At 43.3% G+C, this 23,371-nt stretch overlaps 1 protein-coding gene across 1 annotated transcript in view; it reads left to right on the plus strand.

Annotated features, from left to right (window-relative positions):
• Window positions 1-23,371, plus strand: part of LOC129711468 (A disintegrin and metalloproteinase with thrombospondin motifs 16-like) — a 193,320-nt gene that overhangs the window by 104,444 nt on the left and 65,505 nt on the right. Inside the window, exons 12-16 of the mRNA XM_055659092.1 lie at window positions 1,709-1,857; window positions 13,284-13,456; window positions 17,796-17,926; window positions 19,545-19,668; window positions 23,110-23,354. Coding sequence (XP_055515067.1) covers window positions 1,709-1,857; window positions 13,284-13,456; window positions 17,796-17,926; window positions 19,545-19,668; window positions 23,110-23,354 — 822 coding nt within the window. The remainder of the gene's footprint in view (window positions 1-1,708; window positions 1,858-13,283; window positions 13,457-17,795; window positions 17,927-19,544; window positions 19,669-23,109; window positions 23,355-23,371) is intronic.

The raw sequence follows: 23,371 nt of genomic DNA on the forward strand, positions 1-23,371 counted from the left end.
GTACCATGTACAGGTGTGCAGTCGTAGGTGAAGAGGGAGTAAAGGAGGGGGCTCAGCACACAGCCCTGTGGAACGCCGGTGTTCATGGTGAGGGTTGAAGAGGTGCTGAGGGTTGAAGAGATTAATAATGGTATTGACTTTACACATTCAGAGTTGATGAAATTTGAAGTGGTTTTGGATAGCTCTGTCTGCAAGTGACACCCATCCCTTCTGTGACCGTAATGATTGAGAGGCAAGAACAACCAATCAATTTATTTCTATTTGAACTGTGATTAAGTCAAAATGAAATAGTTTTGACATGATGATGATTGCAGTGTTAACGTGCAGAATGAAGGATTAATGTTATCAGTGAACTCTTCAATAACGTTGAGGGAAATATGCTTTCAATTACACTCACCTCACAAAATATGGGTCTGTCGTATTACATGATATCTGATGTTTCAAAGAAAAATTCCCAACCTCCAGGCAACATTCTTTCACTGTTAATAAGAAAGAATGAGGGGGAACTCGTGGTATATTAGATATTTGTTTGCTAACTATTCCTGGAAACTATCTGCATGTGAGTTTATTCGTGGTTTTTGTAGCATCAATTAAATATTCTATATGTTATACTTTTATATTTTATACAGTGAAGTTTAGATACTCCACTGGGAAGTTCCGCAGGGGTAGGTGCTGGAAGCGCTATGCTTCACATTGTATATTAATGATTTGGACAAGGGGATTGAAGGCTTTGTGGCCAAGTTTGTGAATGATGCAAAAAAGATGGAAAGGCAGGTAGTGTAGAGAAAGCAGGGACTCTGCAGAAGGACTTGGACAGGTTGGGAGAGTGGGCAGAGAAGTAGCAGATGGAATATCGTGTAGCAAAGTGTGGAGTCATGCATTTTGGTAGTAGGAATAAAGATGTAGACGATTTTCTAAATGGGGAGAGAATCCAGAAATCGGAGGTACAAAGGGACTTGGGAGTGCTGGTGCATGATTCCCAAAAGGTTAATCTGCAAGTCGAATCGGTAGTAAAAAAAGCAAACTCAATGCTAGCATTTATTTCAAGAGGGCTTGTACACCAAAACAGGGATGTAATCCTGAGGTAATATATACAAAAACAGGGATGTAATGCATATGGAATACTGTGGGCAATTTTGGGCATATCTGAGGAAGGATGTGCTGGCTCTGGAGAGGGTCCAGAGGAGGTTTACAAGAATGATCCCAGGAATGAGCAGGTTAACCTATGATGAGCATTTGTCAGCACTGGGCCTGTACTCGCTGGAGTTTAGAAGAATGATGGGGGACCTCATTGAAACATACAGAATACTGGAAAGCTTGTATAGAGTGGTTGTGGAGATGATGTCTCCACTAGTAGGTGAATCTGTGACTAGAGGTCATAGCCTCAATTAAAGGACGTTCTTTTAGGACGGAGATGAAGAGAAATTTATTTAGTCAGACGGTGGTGAATCTGTGGAATTCTTTGCCACAGAGGGCTGTGGAGACCAGGTCAGTGGATGTTTTTTTATGGAAGAGATAAATAGATTCTTGATTAGCACAGGTGTCAGATGTTAAGGGGAGAAGACAGGAGAATGGGGTTAGGAGGGAGAGGAATATCAGCCATGATTGAATGACTTGATGGGCCAAATGGCCTAATTCTACTATCACAATTGCTTGTTATATAAGAATTCGGCCTCTTCTCAGTTCTTCTGCTTTCTCTGCAATGCAGTGGTGCCGTCTTGGACAATGTGTGAAGCACGGGGATTCGGGGCCAAAACCAATAAACGGGCGCTGGTCAAACTGGTCCATGTGGTCACCTTGTTCAAGGAGCTGTGGAGGAGGAGTGATGAGCAGAGAACGTCACTGCACAAGTCCAAGGTAAGGAAGTATTTATACTGGCAACAATTCTTTCTGTCTAGAATTCTCCTGCTTTTCTTTGAGCAATCAGGAATTCAATCAGGATTCTTCTAACGTCTCACTGCAAATTCAAGAGAAAATTGATGGGAGTCCTTGGGCCAAATGACATAAATGCCTGAGCATCGTGGTTATGAGAGTGGGCAGAATATGCATTAACCTCCAGGGAATCTGTGCTTAGGAAGCACTCGTGAGTATAGGTGGGGTCCATAATATCTGAGGCAATTGAAAACAGGCATGTGAAATGGTTGTAATCTAAATGTGAATCATTGATCTGTTACCCAGCAACTGCTCAGTGACGAGAAATATTTCTTGGGTTTTGATGGTTTAATTAAGTAAAAAAAATACCAATAATAGTCAACGGGAAGAATAAAGTGGTAACCATATAAATTATCCTGATGGTTTAATTATGGAAAAAATAATAACACAAGTCAACGGGAAAAATAAAGCAATGTACATATAAATCATCCTGACTATCAAAGGGGGTGCCTGAAGTAATGTTGCCCCATTCTTTAATTGAAAATACTTTTCCGGTCATTCTAGGAAATCAAACAATATGTGGGTGTGATGAACATATCTCTAATCTAACTGAAGATTTCCAACATGATGAAATGCTGGAAGCTTTTATAAACCACTCAAAATTATTAATTAAAATCTGTAATGTCTGAAAACCCCCACCAAACAATATAAAATTGTAAGTTTTTAAATTTGTGACTTTTTTGTTGTTTACTTATTTCATCCTACATTCTCAGCCTGACCCCCAGTAAAAATCAAATGCAGTTCCACATGAATTATTACTGGATAATAATATTAAAATAATTGACAATTAGTTTAGTTTTGAGATACAGCATGGAAACAGGCCCTTCAGGCACCGAGACCACACCAACCCCCACACATGAACACTATCCGCTACAAGGGACAATTTTTACCACGCCAATTAACCTACAAACCTGCACGTCTTTGGAGTACGAGAGGAGACCGAAGATCTGAGAAAATCCACGCAGGTTACAGCGAGAACGTACAAACTCCACACAGACAAGTACCCGTAGCCAGGATCGAGCCCGATTCTCTGGCGCAGTAATCATTGTAAGGCAGCAACTCTACCGCTGCACCACCCACCGTGCCTGCCCCAATTAATTGGAAAATAATTGTCAATAAATGATTAACAAGGAAATCCCATATTCCGTACATTACAATGCTGTAATTGCCCGACACAATAGCAGATGAGGCTGCGTCTGCCTTTTTACATTTTATCTTTATAATCTCAATCATCAGTTATCTAATAACTCAATGTCTAAATGTTTACGTATCTGGAAGTTTGAAATTCAAAGCGTTTCAACTTTATTTAAGAGCGTGTTAACAATGCTTAAGAACAGACCTTAGAAATATTTGCCTCTGAATCCAAATTCTGGTTAACAAACTTAAACGACGAGTTTGCACAAAATCACCCTTGAAATGATGCATTGGTCAGCCAGCATTCACAGATGAGTTCTGCAACATGAGAAAAAGGTGTTAAGAATCTCTTAAAGCTTGCACGGTCTTTTCCAACTTTAGGCAGAAATCTGAGGAGCCCTAGTCATGTAGATACTTTGAAGCTGACTAACATGAATTCTAATCAAAGGCTACAAGTGACCTTCAGCCGATGTTTCATGCCTTGACTGTAGTCGTTTACACTGCTTAACATAGATGTGTCAAGTTCCACACAACATGTTTCTCTTGTTGACACTGAAACTGAGGAGGATTAAAATGTACCTGCTAACCTTTGCTGCTAACACTATCTAGCAATGGACAGATGAAGATCTTGGAAGGAATTCATCAACAGCTTTCCCTCCACCACAGAGAAAGATAATTAGCTGGCTTAATTTCTGTGGTGTCTCCAATTTATGTTATTTATTTTAAATGAACAATGAATTATTGCAGAAGAATAACTGTTAAATGTAGTTTCCAGGGTAAGGATGCTAATTGACTTGTCGGAAACAATTGAGTTTTAACTTGGATGACCACAGGAGCATTCTAATTCAGAAATATGTAAAAAGTTAAAGTGGTGATAGTTTGTGGTATAGACAAACTTTGTGGGATGATCCCTGGGAGAGATTTGTTTGCGCACACAAGACCAACTCATTATATGCATTAAAACAAGCCTTGCATACAAAAATATACACAAAGGCCTTTCTTCCATTGCCATTACAGAAGCAGTGAATGATGTCTAATGAGCTGCAGTGTGGGGTGCTGGGAGAGCAGAGGTGGGGTGTTCACTGAGAGAGGCTGGAGGTGGTGGGTGAGGTTGGATTAGAATTGATTGAATACTGGAGTCCAAACAACAGTGTTACTAAAGCAACAAGAAGGCTAGGGGGAGCAAGAATGACCAGAGCCCTACCTGCCAGGAGTTCAGCAGCTGCGCAGAAGGCCAGGCAGTTGGAGAGTGGAGGGAAGGGTTGGGTTTGGGGTGTGCATTTGAGGTAAGAGAGGTGAGGAAGAGAGAGGACAAAGGTTAATACACAATAAAAGGTTTTGAATGAATGAATAAGTTTATTGGCCAAGTATTCACATACAAGGAATTTGCCTTAGTGCTCCACCCACAAGTGACAACATGACATACAGTGACAGTTAGGAATGGCACATAAAACATTAAACATTAATAATAAAACATTATTGATTAAACGTGTGAATTAAATAACATACCAGTGCAAAAGGAGGCGACAGATTTTTGGTTATTGAGTAGAGCTGCTCATGTAAAAAAAACAGTTTTTATGTCTGGCTGGGACAGCGTTGACAGTCCGGAATCGTCTTCCAGAGGGAAGTGATTCAAAGAGTTTGTGGCCAGGGTGAGAGGGGTCAGAGATGATCTTACCCGCTCACTTCTTGGCCCTTACAGTGTACAGTTTGTCAATGAGGGAAGGTTGCAGCCAATAACCTTCTCAACTGAATTGAACCATCATTGCCTGTGGCAGATTGTGCTTCCTCAGCTGCTGCAGGAAGTACATCCTCTGTTGTGCCTTTTCGACTGTGGGGTCGATGGTGGCCCCCCATTTAAGGTCCTTGGATGATGGTCAAAAGACGGGACTGTGGTGTTGTTGATGGTGAATGGGGTGAGGGGGGGGGGGGGGGAGCTCTCCTAAAGTCTACTATCAAGTCCACTGTCTAAAGAGCATTGAGCTCCAGGTTGTTGCGATGGCACCAGGACACCAACTGTGTCACTTCCTGTCCGTCAGCAGATTCTTCCCCATCCTGGATCAGTCCAATCAGGGTTATCGTCCGCAAACTTGAGAAGCTTGACAGAAGAGACTGTGGAGGTGCAGTCATTGGTGTAGAGAGAGTAGAGTGGAGGGGAGAGTACGCAGCCTTGCGGTGCTACTGTGCTGAGGGTTTGTGGGTCCAAGATGTGATTTCCCAGCCTCACATGCTGCTTCCTGTCTGTCAGGAAGCTGGTGATCCACCGACAGAGGTTCAGGCACAGTCAACTCGGAAAGTTTGGAGTGAAGTAACTCTGGCACAATGGTGTTGAATGCAGAGCTAAAATCAACAAATAAAATCCTCGCATAGGTCACCCAGAGCTGCCAAGTAATACAGATTTTCCATATTTTGTACGGAAATGCGCTAAGAATACGGATGTATGATTTTACGTTGTTAAATACGGATTTTTAAAAAGTCATATTTAACAACGCAAAATCAACCATAGATAATCGTAACAACGAGTCTCTCTCACTCCCTCTCTCTCACCCTCTCGCCTCGGCATTCCCAACATCATTTGGCATTTTGCAGGGACGGCTGCATCTGCGGTTCCTTCCTGTTGAGGGGGGAGCCCTGGTTCGCAGTGACTCCTGGTCCGTTCCCTCTGCGGGTGCCACCTGGCCCGCTGAGTTCCTCCAGAACTCTGTGTTTTTTGTTTGGTTCTGGAGTTGAAGGTGAACACGGGGGTGAGGTGGGATGGCGGGTTGGCTCAGCGGGATGGGCAGCGGCTCTGAGGAGAGGGAGTGGGTGGAGTTTCGGGTCGAGACCCTTCAGACAATCACAAGTACTCACACCGATGAGAGTTCAGTTCAATCTGGGGAGGGGGTCTCGACCCGAGGCGTCTCTCTCCAGGGTTGCTGCCTGTCCCGCTGAGTTGCTCCAGCTTTTTGTGTCTACAATTTCAGAGTTGAGTGGAAGGCACGGAGTGCTGGGGGAGCTCGGCGGGCCGGGCGGTGTCTGTGGAGGGAGTGGATTGGGAGTTGTATTGAGCCAGGGTTCTTCTTCGGTGGTGGGGAGCTGCAGATGCATTTGTTTTTGCGGGAAGCCGGGTGGTTCCAGGAATGCCGAGGTGAGAGGGAGGGAGGGAAAGGGAGACAGGGAGTGGGAGAGAGAGAAAGAGATGAGGGGGAGAGGGGGGGAGCTGGGGAGTGGGGGGGAGAGAGAGCGAGGGACGGAGGTGCAGCGGGAGAGGGAGAGGGAGAGAGAGTGGGGGGGGGGGGGATGGAGAGGTTCCGGCCTCTTTGTCCCGGACACCGTGGTGGATCAACGCTTGTGGGGATGGTCATCCAGATCTTGAAATTTGTAATGCGTGTAGATTTGGTTTGCTGTGATTTTTGGAGGTACAGTGTGACTTTTTGTGTCCTTGCATTTTTTGGTCGGCAGGATCTTGGGATAATTTCGCCGGGTTGTTGCTTTTCCTTTGGCGAGTGGGATGTTGGTGGGGCAGGGGGTCGGGCTGATCTCGGTTCCCAATGGTAGAGTTGCTGTCTTACAGCACCAGAGACCTGGGTTCGATCTTGACTATGGTTGCTGGAGTAACTCAGCGAGACAGGCAGCAACTCTGGAGAGAAGAAATGGGTGAAGTTTCTGGTCGAGACCCTTCTTCAAACTGAACTGAACTCTCATCGGTGAGAGTACTTGTGATTGTCTGAAGAAGGGTCTCGACCCGAAACTTCACCCATTCCTTCTCTCCAGAGTCGCTGCCTGGCCTGCTGAAATACTCCAGCTTTTTGTGTCTATCTTCAATTTCAGAGTTAGATAAATAACACAGAGTGCTGGAGGAACTCAGCGGGCCAGGTGGCATCTGAGGGAATGGATTAGGAGGTTTTTCAGGGGAGGGTTCTTCTTCAATAGGAAGGAACTGCAAATCAGGTATGATATTCTTCCAAATTAAATCGGAATTCTGATTTTTTTTGTTTACCTATTTGTCAATTTTTTGTTGCCCGATTATTTGGCGGCTAATCAACCACTGTTTCTAAGGGGGTTGCGTTAAATCACCAACCAGCTTCCCTTAAAATTCCCATCCAATCAGCGCGAGTGAGAGAGGGAGAGAGCGAGAGCAGGAGTGGGGAGAGAGAGAGAGAGAGGGGGGGGGAGAGAGAGAGAAAGAAAGAACGAGATATAGAGAGATTCCAGCCTCTTAACGTTTCCTCAGGCCATTGTTACCAAATGACTTTCAATGATAAACTTCTGGACAAATGCAAGAAAGCATCTATGACATATAATATGCAATAAACTGTATTACAAATACACAAGAAACAAGTTGTGCATTCTTGTACTCTTACATGGGTATGACCGCACACATAAACAAAAATCATCAAAATGGCACCGCGTAAAAATACTGATTGCCTCAGCAAAATACTGATTTTCAGGTACTAGAATACTGAAACTTTGCAGCTCTGGTTCCCTGGCAGTCTGGGTGCTGGAGGATGAAATGCAGGCTCAGGTTGACTGCATCATCCACAGATCTATTGGCCCGATATGCAAACTGCAGAGGGTTTGTGATATTTTTCAGCTTGGCCAGCACAAGCCTATCGAGGGTCTTCATGACTACTGAGATCAGTGTGACTGGCCTTTTATAAATTGAGTGAAATCAATTTATAAATGACAGGTTGAGATGCTACACACATGTTGATCTGAGGGAGAATTGGCAAGAGAGAGCATTCAGCTCAAGATCCTTGACAGAATGTTTTGGATAATATCAATGAATTGAGACAAAAGCAGATAGGGAGGGATATTTGTCAGAATCCAGTTCTATTGAACATAGACAAAATGTTGGAGTAGCTCAGCGGGACAAGCAGCAACTCTGGATAGACGCAATGGGTCATGTTTCGGGTCAAAACCCTTCTTCGAACTGAGAGTCAGGGTAGAGGGAGACACAGAGATAAGGTAAGGTGAGAACAAGACATCAAAGGGGATACAGATCAAGGAACATCGAATAGATCGTTGTTAGCTTGGAGAAGGTGACAACAAAGTATACAGAGATAAAATTTAAATGGGATCGTCAGACTGGTCAGAGAACTAGGAAGGGGGAGGGATGGCGAGAGAAGGAATGCAAGAGTTACTTGAAGTTAGAGAATTCAATGTTCATACCGCTTGGATGGAAGCTGCACAAGCGAAATATGAGGTGCTGTTCCTCCAATTGGGCTAGGCCTCACTCTGATAGAAAGGTCAGTATGGGAATGGTGGGGGAGTTATAGTGCTTAGCAACTGAGAGATCAGGTAGGTTTTGGCAGACTGTCCAGAGGTGTTCAGTGAACCTGAAAAGACTGTCGGGGTCCTTGGACAAATTCAAGGGAGGAGGTGTAGGGACAGGTGTTGCATCTCTTGCGCTTGCAGGGGAAAGTACATGGAGAGGGGGTGGTTTGGGTGGGAAGGAATGTTGTCCAGGGAGTTGTGATGGGAACGGTCTCTGCAGAAAGCGGAATGGGGTGGAGATGGGAAGATTATGCGCTGCATGCGATGGCTGATTGGGTGAAAGGTGAACTATCCCTGTTGCGATTGGGGGAAGTGGGAGCAAGAGCAGAGCTGTAGGATATCAAGGAGACCCATGTGACGGCCTCATCTATGATGGAAGAAGGGAAGCCCTGTTCCCTAATGAATAAGTCATCTCAGATGTCTTGTCATGGAGTACCTTATCTTGGCGCAGCTACGGTGTAGATGGAGGAATAGGGAATAGAGTCTTTGCAGGAACCAGGGTGGGAAGAAGTGTGGTCTAGATAGCTGTGGTAGTCAGTAAGTTTATGACAGATGTCAGTTGATAGTCTATCTCCCGTGATGGAGATGGTGAGATCAAAAAATGTTAGGTAGATGTCAAAGATGGTCCAAGTGAATTTGAGTGTAGGATGGAAATTAGTAGTGAAGTTAATGAAGTCCGTGGGTTCGGCATGGGTGCAGGAGGTGGCCCGGTGCAGTCGTTAATGTGTCATTCGTTAAGTATTGAACATAGTTAAGGGAAAGATGGACGTTTATTGAATTTACAGAATTTATTTCTATGCATTTAGTCTTTGATATGATTGTGAAACATTTCTGATCTATTGAGAGATTTTATTTGAACCAAGGGGTAAGAATTAAAATTGTAAAGTTGTGTTATGAATTGATTACAATTGATCGAGATTCATGTTTATATTATTTATACCTAATCGATCCCTTACAGCATGATCTGACATTGTTATGGCTCTCTGACTGAGGAAGAAGCATGAAAAATAGTTCTTTACATCTTGCATACATCAAAGCATAAAATAATATCTCCTCAGACACTTTACTGGAAGACACCTTATCACTCAAATATCCTATGAATTATAACCACATGGTATTTGTCAAGTGGAGGCCATCATCTAGCTCAGGAGAGCTGGGAATTGTCAGAAATTCACACCAGAGAAGATACAAACTCTGAATCACAGATATTGCTGCATTGAATATTGAAAAGGCAACCAATTATACGTCAATTATACATCCTCATTGAGTGTTCAATTAAGAAGTCCACGCATTAGAATGAAAAATGTTAGTTTAATATATGTATTTAACATCAGGCTTCTCTACACTTGTAATGATTAATTGAATTGTCCATCGGTTGAGATTTCCCATTTTCAAGGAGGAAGTGGGAGCTACGTAATTGAGCAATGCATCTAAGTCTCGGATTAATGTAAGATCCTTATATTCCCTTTCAACCAAGCACAGCACCACATCAGATAGCAACTCATTCATGTAGATTAAACATTTTACCAGTTGGTCCAACTGCAAAATTATTCCATTAACTCCAACTGAGTTTATCATTCTACATCATAACATCCCTCCCTACATCATTAACATTTTCCAACCTACAATCATCTAAGATCTCATTAAGTACATCTTTTCATGAAGAATTATAGTAATGCTACTGACCTTTTAATAGACTTCAAAGCATGTTTGACATTAATGATTTGATGAATGGGTGTAATTAGGCTTGCTGCATTTCCAGTACATGGAAAACTATTATAACATTATATATGATTGACCAGTTGTCAGTGTAAAATGGAAATTGTGCAACCAGGCCAATTGTATCTACCAGAAGGAAAATTGAGGTGTTTTGGTAGGGAATTAACTAAGTCTTGACTTGTTTGGAAGCATGTAAAATAACAAGAATAATTTCTTAGTTTGGAGAAGTATGGACAATTATTTATAATGTTTGTACAAGTAAGCTAACAATGGTTTATGTTGTGTTTGCCTTAAAATTTGAGTCAACTTCCCCTTAATTATTGGTAATTAGAGAAAGTGGTGGGGGTGGAGCAAGGTGGTGGAGTGCATTTATGGCCTTAAGCTAAATTTCTAATTTAATTGGACACTGGCATATTGAACCAATCTAGTGCAACACAGTGCCAGAAATATTTCTGTTGTCCAACTGAGCAAAGATGTCCAGTTGGTAATATGCTCTTTAGTAGTTTTAGATAAGTTTCCAGACTAATCAGTTGAACTACTGAGACATTTAGACAACAACTTCCCATGAATGGCATTTATCAAAACAGCAGGATATCTAAACTGTTGATCCTCAACAAAGTGATAGACACAACATTATTTCAGTACTGGAAAAGATGTGTATCTGTTCTTATGCTTTTTCCAGATGGAAGAGGTTATTTTGAATAGAAACCACTCCACAAACACTTCCTGATTCCTTCAACCTGTAATTAGTGAGGAAATGGAGACAAAAGAGACTGAATATGCTGGAATCTCGAGCAAAAAACAACGAGTTGGAGGAATCAGCATGTCAGGCAGCATCTGTGGAGGGAATTGACAGGCAACGCTTTGGGTTGGGGCACAAAACATCATTAGTGAGGAAGGTTGCTGATATTTTGTTAGGACACATACATAAGCACCTACTAGTATCTAGACAATGATTGGTTTTGTATTAATCTCATAATATCCCAAACTTAGTTGTTAATGAACATTATTAAGAACTCATTCACCGTGACATCACATAGTGCTCAATTCGTGGTGCTGCCTATGTGAAATTGTTGTGTGTGTACAAAAAGCACAAATGGCCTCGGCCCCACATGCTAAACTAGACCTTGAATGCAGGACTGAGACCTTTTTTAACATTAAAAGGGACCTGACCAGACCATCCTTGCCTGGGCTGCTGGCAGTGAATCCAGGAAGTCCAATATCTTCCAGGTCGTTTCTTCTTCAAGTGTTCCTATTGAATGTTTCAACCACTCAACTCTCACTGCCAGGATCCTCTTGATCTATTTCCAGACTAACTTAAACCTCCCCACTACTTGTGTCGCTATTCACATGCTCAACAACTCTACCAGCCCTGCAATCTTTTGCTTGTAGCTTGTTCATTGCCATCCCTCATATTTTTCACTTGCTCCCACCCCGAACCTTGAACTCCCCAAACTGACTATGGTGTCCCGAATGATTGTTCGTCCCTCAGCCATTTTTCCCACTCTTGATCTTCACTCCACCAAACATTCTCCAAACATCCCTCTTCCTTACCATTCTGCAATATGCTTTCATTTACCTGACAATCTAGCCCATCCCTCCTTTCTCCATGGTAGCTTGCACTTTACTAACAAGATGTGATTTATGTGATGCGATTGTCAAGCTCTTGTTTAGTCAGTAGGTGCAGACTTAGAAACATAGAAAATAGATCTAGGAGTAGGCCATTCGGCCCCTCCTTCAATATGATCATGGCTGATCATCCAGAATCAGTATCCCATTCCATCTTTCTCCCCATATCCCTTGATTCCGTTAGCCCCAAGAGCTACATCCAACTCTCTCTTGAATACATCCAGTGAATTGGCCTGTGGCAGAGAATTCCACGGATTCACAACTCTCTGGATGAAAAAGTTTTTCGTCATCTTAATCTTAAATGGCCTACCCATTATTCTTAAACTGTGACTCTTGGTTCTGAACTCCCCCCAACATCAGGAACAGTTTTCCTGCATAATTAATAATTTCATATGGTTTTTTATAAGATCCCTCTCATCCTAAATTCGAGTAAATATAAGCCCAGTCGACCCACTCTTTCATCATATGTCAAGCACATTATGGACGTGATCAGGTGATGATGAAGGCATTGTGGTGGGTTTGCTGGGCGTTGCTTCATTGGACCTGTTTACTCATTTCAAGTTGCTTCTCTGGTTTTAAACATTATGCGTTGTTGACGTTTTTTGATACAACAGAGTTGTTTCTAGGGTCTTGCTTAGAGCTATTAAGAACCAGTCGCTTTGTCTAAGATCTGGAGTCATATATATCTGCAGCCATTTGGGTGGGAAACTTCAAAGAAGGAATTAAGTTTTAATGACAACCTGATAGTTAATGGTTAGCATTATGCTTGAGTTAATTGAATGTAAATTCCCCAACTGCAGTGGAGGAATTTAAACGTGTATTATGATTGTGGATTTCCATTTCTGAATAAAAATAACCACTGTGCACCAAATCCTGATAATCCTATACATAAATATTTTTTTCCTGACTTCTCCAAGTCCCTGTGATGGAAAGCACCAGCCTTCAGTGTACTACTAAAGATCTGAATGGTAATACACCACGCCAATGTAGCATAACGAGTACAATACGAGGACTGAATCTGTAAAAATATTTTTCATATTTGTTACTTTTCTTGATTTACATGGAATGTGAATGTTGCTAACCGTATCCAATTGCTCCCAAATTAGGGGCTACTTTAAAAAGTAAACGTTTTGCTCTAGTTGTGGAGTCATTTGCAGGCCAGACTGGGAAAGGGTGACAAATTCAACTTCCTTTAACATAAATGAAACAGATAATATTTTTGTTGTAATTGAAATGGACATGTTATTCATATTAATTTTTTATGCCATGCTGTGGAATAGTTAAGATGTGTTTCCTAATCAATACTTCAAATATTTGATTTCTAGTCCAATACCAATGACTAAGATGTGTTTCAGTTTGCATGGACCAGCATCCGTCTGTGTATCAATGTGACTGAGCACATGGATCATGTTGGAGAGAATTTCTCATATGGTAACAATTATATTAATGGTTAAATGAGGTCTGCAGCAGGAGTTTGAACACTTAATATAGGTTAAGTGTTCATCTGATGTAAATAAACACTGTCTTAATGCATTGATGAAGACAGTACGATCATAATATTTGTTCTGAATACGTGAACGTAACACATGTAAACAATTGACTTTTTCTCCAAGGCCCCAGTATGGAGGAAAATTCTGTGATGGTGGCACTCGTATGTACAAGCTCTGCAATAATCAAAATTGCCCCAATAATAGTGTGGACTTCAGATCGCAGCAATGTGCTGAATACAATAGCAAGCCATTTCGAGGGTGGTACTATAGTTGGAAGCCATATGTGCATGTTGAAGGTAAGTGTATATTTGCTTTTTTAAGTTGTAACAAATTGTTTTGCAAATCATAAGCAATGCCGTATATTCTTTGCAGATGAATGATTGCTTTGCTTAGTATGGGTTTTAATCTTTGGAAGGAGATTTGGAAATTAATTTAAGCCTAAAGCTTCCAATATATATTTTTTTAATGTCACCTGTTGGAATGTGGTTGGAAAATCAGGACATACAGTATCTATATTACTAAAAGTCTGTTCTTGACCGGTTTTCGCCATCTGTGCTGCGATTTCTGAGAGAACGCCGCCACCTACGGCTGTCATTTTTGGCCACCTTGCTCAGAGCCCCCCTCCGCCACATGTGTGCTGAGGATTTTTCCCGTCGATTAAAAATGACAGAGATATTAATGTTTTTACAAAATTCCCCATTCTCTCTGCTGCCCCCGCTGGCGGCAGGGGGGAGGGACTATAAAACCAGGAAGTGGTGTGCCTCACTCACTCTTCAAGATGGAGGAAGGCAGAGGGTCACATTTCTCTGAGCTGTGAATAACACTGAACACATGTCTACTCAAATGTAAGTGCCCTTAGTGGTTCTAAAATGCTTGCAGAAAGTGTCTATTGGTTCTAAAGCTTGCAAAAAATGTCTATTGAATCTAAAGCTTGCAAAAAATGTCTATTGGTTCTAAAGCTTGCAAAAAAATGTCTATTGGTTCTACAGCTTGCAAAAAAATGTCTATTGGTTCTAGAGCTTGCAAAAAAATGTCTATTGGTTCTAGAGCTTGCAAAAAATGTCTATTGGTTCTAAAGCTTGCAAAAAATGTCTATTGGTTCTAAAGCTTGCAAAAAGTGTCTATTGGTTCTAAAGCTTGCAAAAAAATGTCTATTTGGTTCTAAAGCTTGCAAAAAATGTCTATTGGTTCTAAAGCTTGCAAAAAAAATGTCTATTGGTTCTAAAGCTTGCAAAAAAATGTCCATTGGTTCTAGAGCTTGCAAAAAGTGTCTCTGTTGGTTCTAAAGCTTGCAAAAAATGTCTATTGGTTCTAAAGCTTGCAAAAAAAGTGTTTATTGGTTCTAAAATGGTTCCTACTAGCGCTCCAGAAAGCGCGCCCCCTCCCTCCCTCCCTCCCCTTGGCTTGGCTTGGGTGTGTCTTGAAATTGAAAGGCACTACTTACTGCAAATGGTGGCATGAAGTTGCAAGGCACTACTTACTGCAAATGGTAGCTTGGTTGCTTTGGCTTGAAGTTGAAAGGCACTACTTACTGCAAATGGTTGCTTGGGCGTGGCTTGAAGTGGAAAGACACCACTTACTGCAAATGATTGCTTGGGTGTGGCTTGAAGTTGAAAGACTCCACTTACTGCAAATGGTGGCTTGGGAGCTTTGACGAGGTTGAAAGGCACTACTTACTGCAAATGATGGCTTGGGTGTTTTGGCTTGAAGTTGAAAGGCACTACTTACTGCAGATGGTGGCTTGGGTGCTTTGGCTTGAAGATGAAAGGCACTACTTACTGCAAATGGGGGCGTGGGTGCATTGGCTTGAAGTTGAAAGACACTACTTACTGCAAATGGTGGCTTGGGTGCTTTGGCATTAAGTTGAAAGGCACTGCAAATGGTGGCATGAAGTTGAAAGGCACTACTTGCTGCAAATGGTGGCTTGGGAGCTTTGACGAAGTTGAAAGGCACCTCTTACTGCTAATGGTGGCTTGGGTGTGGCTTGGGTGTGGCATGAAGTTAAAAGGCACCACTTACTGCAAATGGTGGCATGAAGTTGAAATGCACTCCTTACTGCAAATGGTGGCGTGGGTGCATTGGCTTGAAGTTGAAAGGCACTACTGTAAATGCACTTACTTCCTGTTTGCACTGTATATTGATTTTAGATAAAACGCTACCACTTTCGGCTGTGAGTTTTGGCCATCTTACTCAGTCCACCCTCCGCTGAGCAGGTGCAGAGAAGTTGGGGGGGGGGGGGTGAGAGGGGGTTATAAAGCCCGGAAATGTGGGTGTGGCTCAGTCTCTGCAAGATGGAAGAGGGAGAGGTCACGACTCGCTGTCTTTAGTGGCTTTGCACCCTACTTCAAATGGTATGAAACTGCACTTGAATTTGGTGGCCTTATACTCTGCTTGAAATAGAATTTCAAGGATTAGCCGTGAGTCAACTACCAGCCCACCAGCCGTGAGTGAGTGAGTTGCCAGCACAACAGGCTTGATTGAATGAGACGCCAGCCCAAGAATCCATTCGGCGCACAATTTGCATACTAGCCCTCTGACAACCAGTCCCTTCAGCCCACAACACCCATACTAGCGCTCCAGAAAGGCCCCCCCCCCCCCCCCCCCATCATATGAAAACACAGTGGCATAGTTGGTAAAGCCTCACAGTACAAGAGACCCAGGTATTATCCTGACCACAGGTGCTGTCTGTGTGGAGCTTGCATGTTCTTCCCATGAACACGTGGGTTTCCTCTGGGTGCTCTGGTTTCCTCCCACATCCCAAAGATGTGCGGGTTTGTAGGTTAATTGGGATCTGTAAAAGTGCCCCTAATGTGTAGGGAGTGGATGAGAAAATGGGATAGCGTAGAACATGAGTGAATGGGTGATCGATGGTCGGCATGGACTCGGGGGGCCGAAAGGTCTGTTTCCATGTTCTATCTCTCTTTATAGGAAGTTGTCAAATTGCAGTTTGCATAGAGGGGAGGTTGGGAGATTGACCAGGGCTTTAGTAAAGAGGGAAAGCCTGTACATTATCAAAGTGGGAATATTAAGTAGCAGTGTGGTAAAGGGGATGCGGTTTAACAATAATATGAAAGCAGAATACTACAGATGTCAGAAATCGTAAATAAAAGCACAAAATCCTAAAAAAGCTCATCAGATCTGGTAACACCTGTGGAAAGAGGAGCAGAGTTGTTGTCTCTCGGAGCTAGGACTTACCATCTGTACACCATTCATGTATTAGAGTGCTGATGGAAGTCTTTGATTTGCGATGTCCTTTTTCTCTTTACGGATGCTAACTGACGGACTATTTCCAGCATTTTCTGCTTTAGTGTTAGCATTACTTACTTTTGAAATGAATTCTGAAAACAACTTTTATGTTCTTCTGACTTAAGTGTTGGCGAGTTCCCCTATTCATCAATGTGAGGACTGTCAGAATTGAGAAATATAATAATGGCATTGCATGTCCTCGCAGCCAAACCCGTATCCCACATTAGTTGGAAGGGAGCTGTTTGAAAATGCAAACCTCATGTACATAGAGCCAGGGCACTGTGGAGAATGATGATAAGCACATTCTCCATCTCGTGTCAGCCAGCAGTCTGGACAAAAAAGAGTGCCATAGTCTTTATCGTGGGGTGTGCGAACTAGAGGAGATGATGGATGGTGGAAGGGACAATAAAGGTCCCCCCACAACAGTACTCGGAGCGGCTGCCTTCCTAAACTTCCCCCCAGTCGCCACTGATTTTCCAGGTTCTATTTCCAGCTTCCATCAGCACTGCAGCCAACCACTATTTAGGTGGCCTGAAATCAGCAAATTGGCTTGGATTGGCTGCTTAGCATCTGTTAAATAAAATTCACAGTGGGGGTCTGGCCAATAGTCAAAATCTAATCCATAATGTGTTTAAATGCTCATTCCAACCCAGCAACAGCATGCTTTAATTGCAAGTTGTTTCACTCCCCAGTGGAACAATGAGAATTGTTCTCAATTTCCTTCACTGCCATTCTAATCAACTCTTGATGAGAGTGATGGTTTGTGCCAATTTGTGGCCTGTTTTGTATGAGTAATTGTGGCCACAGAAAATGCTCTGGGGCTGTCCCAAGTATTGAAAGAATAGGATAACTATCAACTCTCCAAACTGCAGAAACCACAGCCACTACCCGTGGTGTGTTTCTTATTTTGTTTTTGAATATTTTGAGCCTTAATGAACAGGCTGGCATAAATCTCTGGCAGAGTCCAACAAAAGGGTTGTTATTTCTTGAAAGGACAAATAGCATGTTAGGTCTTGGATGTGTTTGCTTGGAAACTGAGTGGCATTAGTTTATAACAAGTTTTGTTTGAGGGCTCGCCAGTGGGAAATGCGGAATCAAGGAGCAGGGCTGCTTGACAGCTTGGCCTTTCCATCGCATGCTCTGTCATTTGCGGAGCAAGCAAGGAAATTGAGTGAGGCCAGGGAAAATCACAAACTCTCTACAGTTTGGACTCCCTGATTTCTTATAAAATGTAAATGTGCAGTGCACAAAACCATGGCACTAAAATATTCAACTTGAAAGCAAGAAACCATCTGCTGGAATTGCTTTTAAGAGTTATCTCTTTTGCTATGTAATTAAGGCTGCTCTGTACACTTTTCAAAAAACTAAATCTCAGCTTGTCATTTCCAGACCACGATCTTTGCAAACTCTACTGTGCTGCAGAAGACTTTGACTTCTTCTTTGCTCTTTCAAGTAAAGTCAAAGATGGAACACCATGCTCAGAGGAAAGATCTGATGTGTGTATAGATGGCATATGCGAGGTAAATTGGGTGTGTTATCGATATTCACCCCCCATAGCTATCCTTGGACTCTAGCCATCACCAATACCCCCAGTTCTCTGCCATAAAATGTACAGGTTCATTCCACAACATCATTGAATTGACATTTTCCAACTTTGATTTATGTAACAAAACATTGCACAACAATACTCCAGGTGCTGTCTCACCAAGGCCCTGTACAACTGCAGAAGGACCTCTTTGTTCCTATACTCTACTCCTCTTGTTATGAAGGCCAACATGCCATTAGCTCTCTTCACTGCCTGTTGTACCTGTATGCTTACTTTCAGTGACTGATGAACAAGGACCCCCAGATCTTGTTGTTATTCCCCTATCCCCAACTTGACACCATTCAGATAATAATCTGCCTTCCTGTTTTGCCACCAAAGTGGATAGCCTAACATTTATCAACATTAAACTGCATCTGCCATGCTTCTGTCCACACACCCAACTTGTCCAAGTCACCCTGTATCCTCATAGCATTCTCTTCACAGTTCACACTGCCACCCAGCTTTGTGCATCTTGCTAATGTTATTTTTAATCCCTTCATCTAAATCATTAATGGATATTGTAAATAGCTGTGGTCCTAGCACCGAAACTTGCGGCACCCCACTAGTCACTTCCTGCCCTTCCGAAAGGTTCCCGTTAATCCCTACTCTTAGTTTTCTGTCTGCCAGCCAATACCATGTGCTATAATTTTGCCCACTAATCTCCTGTGGGAGCTTATCAAAGGCTTTCTGAAAGTCCAGGGACACTACATCCATTGGCTGTCCCTTGTCCATTTGTCGGAGTAGCGCTGTCCTCTTTAACTACCCTTGCTAATTTTCTCAGGACTACAATAGTAGTATAATTATTACTCCTTCCAAATCTGCTCGTTGGCCATGGCAATCTTCCACATTGCATAGAAAATTCTTGATTAGGATGGGTGTCAGTGGAGAAGGCAGGAGAATGGGGTTGAGGGGGAAAAGGTAGATCAGCCGTGATCGAATGGCAGAGTAGTCTTGATGGGCGGAATGGCCTAATTCTGCTCCTATAACATATAAAGAGAGTAGCTTTCCTGAAGCTCATTCCACATGTTACATGGTTACTATGTGTTTGAATAGCTAGCTGGGTCAGACTGGTCCTGAATATAAATTGTATATACTTTCCCTGCTCAATTACTTTTAGTACTCACATTATTAGCAGCATTCAAATAGTTTCCAATTTTGTTAAGAATGTTTAGCTGAATCTGTCAATTTGAGGAAAAAGCACTCAGAGCTACATCATTAGTAAGGAAGTTAGCCCACTCACTGCCAGGATAAGCTTGTAAAGCCCTCATGAAGCATTCATTATTAAATAGTCCATTCGTGGCTTACAGAGTGATGTTTTATTACTCCTTCCAATCAACAAGTGAAAGATTTCACTGTTACTAAAGTTATGAATGAAATCTGCAACAAGAGTGCTTTTTTAAAACACCTTTTAACTTGTAAATATAGATTTGAATTAAGCATGTTCAGAATACAAAATAGAAACTATTTAGCAATACCGTGCTACATGTATAATGCAGTGAAAATCATGCGATCATGCAGTGTTCTCATATTTATTTTCATCCCTCATCTTTCAGGCCGTTGGATGTGACCGTGTTCTCGGTTCTAAAATTGAGCCAGATGCTTGTGGTGTCTGCAAAGGGAACAACTCCACGTGTAAAATCTTCAAGGGTCAATACACCAAACAGCACTATGTAAACCGTACGTTTTGATCTGTGTTATGTACTGAATCTCCCACTGTAGTAATCACGATGCCCATCTAATCCACTGAGTAAGGGGATACAGACTTTTAAGCCTCGTAGATATGCACCGTATAAAATTTAATCCAAACTCCTATTAATACTTATAATTGCAGCTAAGGTTGCCAGCAGATCTGGGTGATCTGTTTTAAGATTCATGTGTAAGTTTGGCAAGGCCCACGAAACTGTTTGTGGAAACCTTTTGACCCACAAAATTAACATAGGACATACTAATAACTCAGTCTGATTGCCAAGTCTAAAGAATTGCAGATGGTCCCCACATAATATTATAAACATGTTATAGCGATCATAACTTTAGAATGGCATGGCATGGCTTGGTTACATCTGGAATTATCCTCTTCATGCTCGAGAGTAGACAAGACACTGGACAAAGTCTACACTAACATGGCTGAAGCTTACAAAGCCGTCCCCCTCCCCCACCTTGGTCAGTCTGATCACCTCTCATTGTTCCTGCTCCCTAAGTACTCCCCACTCATCAGACGGGTTAAACCCACTGTGAGGACAGTTAAAGTCTGGTCAGAGGAGGCGGACTCCACACTTCAGCAGTGTTTTGGAAACACTGACTGGAAGGCGTTTGCAGCCCAGGCCACCCTTGACTCCCACACGGACATTGATTCCTACACATCCTCTGTTCTGGACTTTATAAACTCCACCATCAATAGTGTCACCTCCCTCAAACGGGTGACCATATTCCCGAATCAGAAGCCATGGATGAACAGCGAGGTCAGGCTACTGCTGAAAGCACGGGACACCGCTTTCAGGTCAGGCGATGCTCGAGCCTACAGTTCATCCAGGGCTAACCTTCATCCAGGCATAAAGGCCAAGCACTGCCATAAGGGCAGGATTGAGGAGCACTTCAACACAACTGCCCCGACGCACTGGCAGGCATCCAGGCCATCACGGACTTCAGACCCTCCACATCACCCCCACATCCAGCCCCTCCTTCCTTGAAGAGCTTAACCATTCTATGTTCGACAGGGGCAATCTAGAGACAGCCATCAAGGCTGTGCTACCTGCTGATCACCAACCCCTCACACTCACCCCCTACGACGTGTACGTGGCACTGAGTAGGACTAATGCACGTAAGGCTGCTGGCCCTGACGGCATCCCCGGGCGCGTCCTCGGGGCCTGTGCTGCGCAGCTGACAGACGTCTGGACTGACATCTTCAACCTGTCACTTGCCCAAGCAGTTGTCCCCATGTGCCTTAAAACCACCTCCATCGTGCTGGTGCCAAAACATTCCACTGCGGCAAGCCTCAACGACTTCTGCCCAGTTGCACTTACCCCCATCATCACCAAGTGCTTCGAGAGGCTGGTCCTGGCACACCTCAAAGGCTGCCTACCCCCCACACTGGATCCCTATCAGTTTGCCTACCGCAAGAACAGGAGTACGGAGGATGCCATCTCAACGGCACTTCACTCTGCCCTCTCCCACCTCGACAACAGAGACACTTACGTAAGAATGCTGTTCATTGATTACAGCTCAGCATTCAACACCATTATACCCTCTAAACTGATCACCAAACTCGGTAACCTGGGCATCGACCCCTACCTCTGCATCTGGATATTGGACTTTCTAACCAACAGACCCCAGTCTGTGAGGTTAGACAAGCACACCTCTTCAACCCTCACCCTGAACTATGTGCTGAGCCTCCTCCTCTACTCCCTCTTCACCTACGACTGCACACCTGTACATGGTACTAACACCATCATCAAGTATGCAGATGATACAACGGTGTTTGGGCTCATCAGCAACAACGATGAGTCGGCCTATAGGGAGGAGGTCCAGCTCCTAGCAGCATGGTGCGCTGACAACAACCTGGCCCTTAACTCCAAGAAGACCAAGGAGCTCATTGTAGACTTCAGGAAGTCTAGGGGCGGCACGCACACCCCCATCCACATCAACGGGACGGAGGTGGAACGTGTTTCCAGCTTCAGGTTCCTGGGGGTCAACATCTCCGATGACCTCTCTTGGACCCACAATGCCTCACCTCTGGTCAAGAAGGCTCACCAGCGTCTCTTCTTCCTGAGGAGACTGAAGAAGGTCCATCTGTCTCCTCAGATCTTGGTGAACTTCTACCGCTGCACCATCGAGAGCATCCTTACCAACTGTATAACAGTATGGTATGGCAATTGCTCTGTCTCCGACCGGAAAGCACTGCAGAGGGTGGCGAAAATTGCCCAACGCATCACCGGTTCTTCGCTCCCCTCCATTGAGTCTGTCCAAAGCAAGCGCTGTCTGCGAAGGGAGCTCAGCATCGCCAAGGACTGCTCTCACCCCAACCATGGACTGTTTACCCTCCTACCATCCGGGAGGCGCTACAGGTCTCTCCGTTGCCGGACCAGCAGGTCCAGGAACAGCTTCATCCCGGCAGCTGCCACACTACTCAGCAATGAACCTCGGTGACTGCCAATCACCCCCCCCCCGGACACTCCTCCCACAGGAAAAACATTATGTCTGTATACATGTAAATAGATTTATTTATTGAAATCATATTCTATGTCGCTCTTCCAGGGAGATGCTAACTGCCTTTCGTTGTCTCTGTACTGTACACTGACAATGACAATTAAAGTTGAATCTGAATCTGATCTGAATCTGAATATGTTGACATGTGGGATACATCTCCATAAGTACCATCCCCCTCTAATACTCTTATCATCATAAACAATGTTGAAACCACACCAGCTCTGCTCCTGTCCAAATACTGCCTCTCTATACATTCTGCCAGGAGTTGATGCATAACAATAACAAAATAAACCATTTATTTTTTCCATCATTTTAAGGGGCGTTGTGTGGTCATCAAAATTCCTGTTGCTTCTCTCACAACAATCTCAATACCAAAATGTTGGAGAAATCTCAGCAGGTCAGACAGCATCCCTGGAGAACATGGCTAGGTGATGTTTCAGATTGGGACCCTTCATCAGACTCTACCCGAAAAGTCACCTATTTATGTTCTCCAGGAATTATGAATGACCCGCTGAGATTACTCCACCATTTTGTGTCTTTCCTTGATAAACCAGCATCTGCAGTTCCTTGTATCTAAAGACCAAATCGCCTTTTGAATTTGAAGGGTAAGATTGAACATTTACACGATTGAAGCATTGGACACCAAAGTCCGTGCTGGTCCCAATTTATGCAACTAATAGAAATCAGAAGCAGTACAAATTCCGTGTATGGGTCCCACTGTCATATTCCTTAATTAGCCCACCACAGTCAGATAAGGCTCCCATTAGATGTAGAACCATACGGTATTTGCCATCTATTTGCCTTTTTTATTTCGCACTAAGCTGGAAGTTTGTTTGATATAAAACTGAAAATATTTTAAAGTGAGTATTTGCACCTTAATTATTTGTAATAGATTTTTTCCTCTCTCTCCACCAGAATATTATACGGTAATCACCATACCTGCGGGAGCACGTAGCATTCATGTGCATGAACTAAACATTTCCAATGCTTACATCGCCATTAGAAACCTACAGCAGAAATACTATCTCAATGGCCATTGGACTCTTGACTGGCCTGGGCGACATCGGTTTTCTGGGGCGATATTTGACTATAAAAGGCCGTACAATCGACAGGAAAGCCTTTCTGCCACTGGCCCCACTAATGAAACATTGGTGGTAGAGGTAAGTTTGCCCACTAA

This window comes from Leucoraja erinacea, chromosome 2, assembly GCF_028641065.1.
Source record: "Leucoraja erinacea ecotype New England chromosome 2, Leri_hhj_1, whole genome shotgun sequence".
In the NCBI taxonomy this organism is placed as follows: Eukaryota; Metazoa; Chordata; class Chondrichthyes; order Rajiformes; family Rajidae; genus Leucoraja; species Leucoraja erinaceus.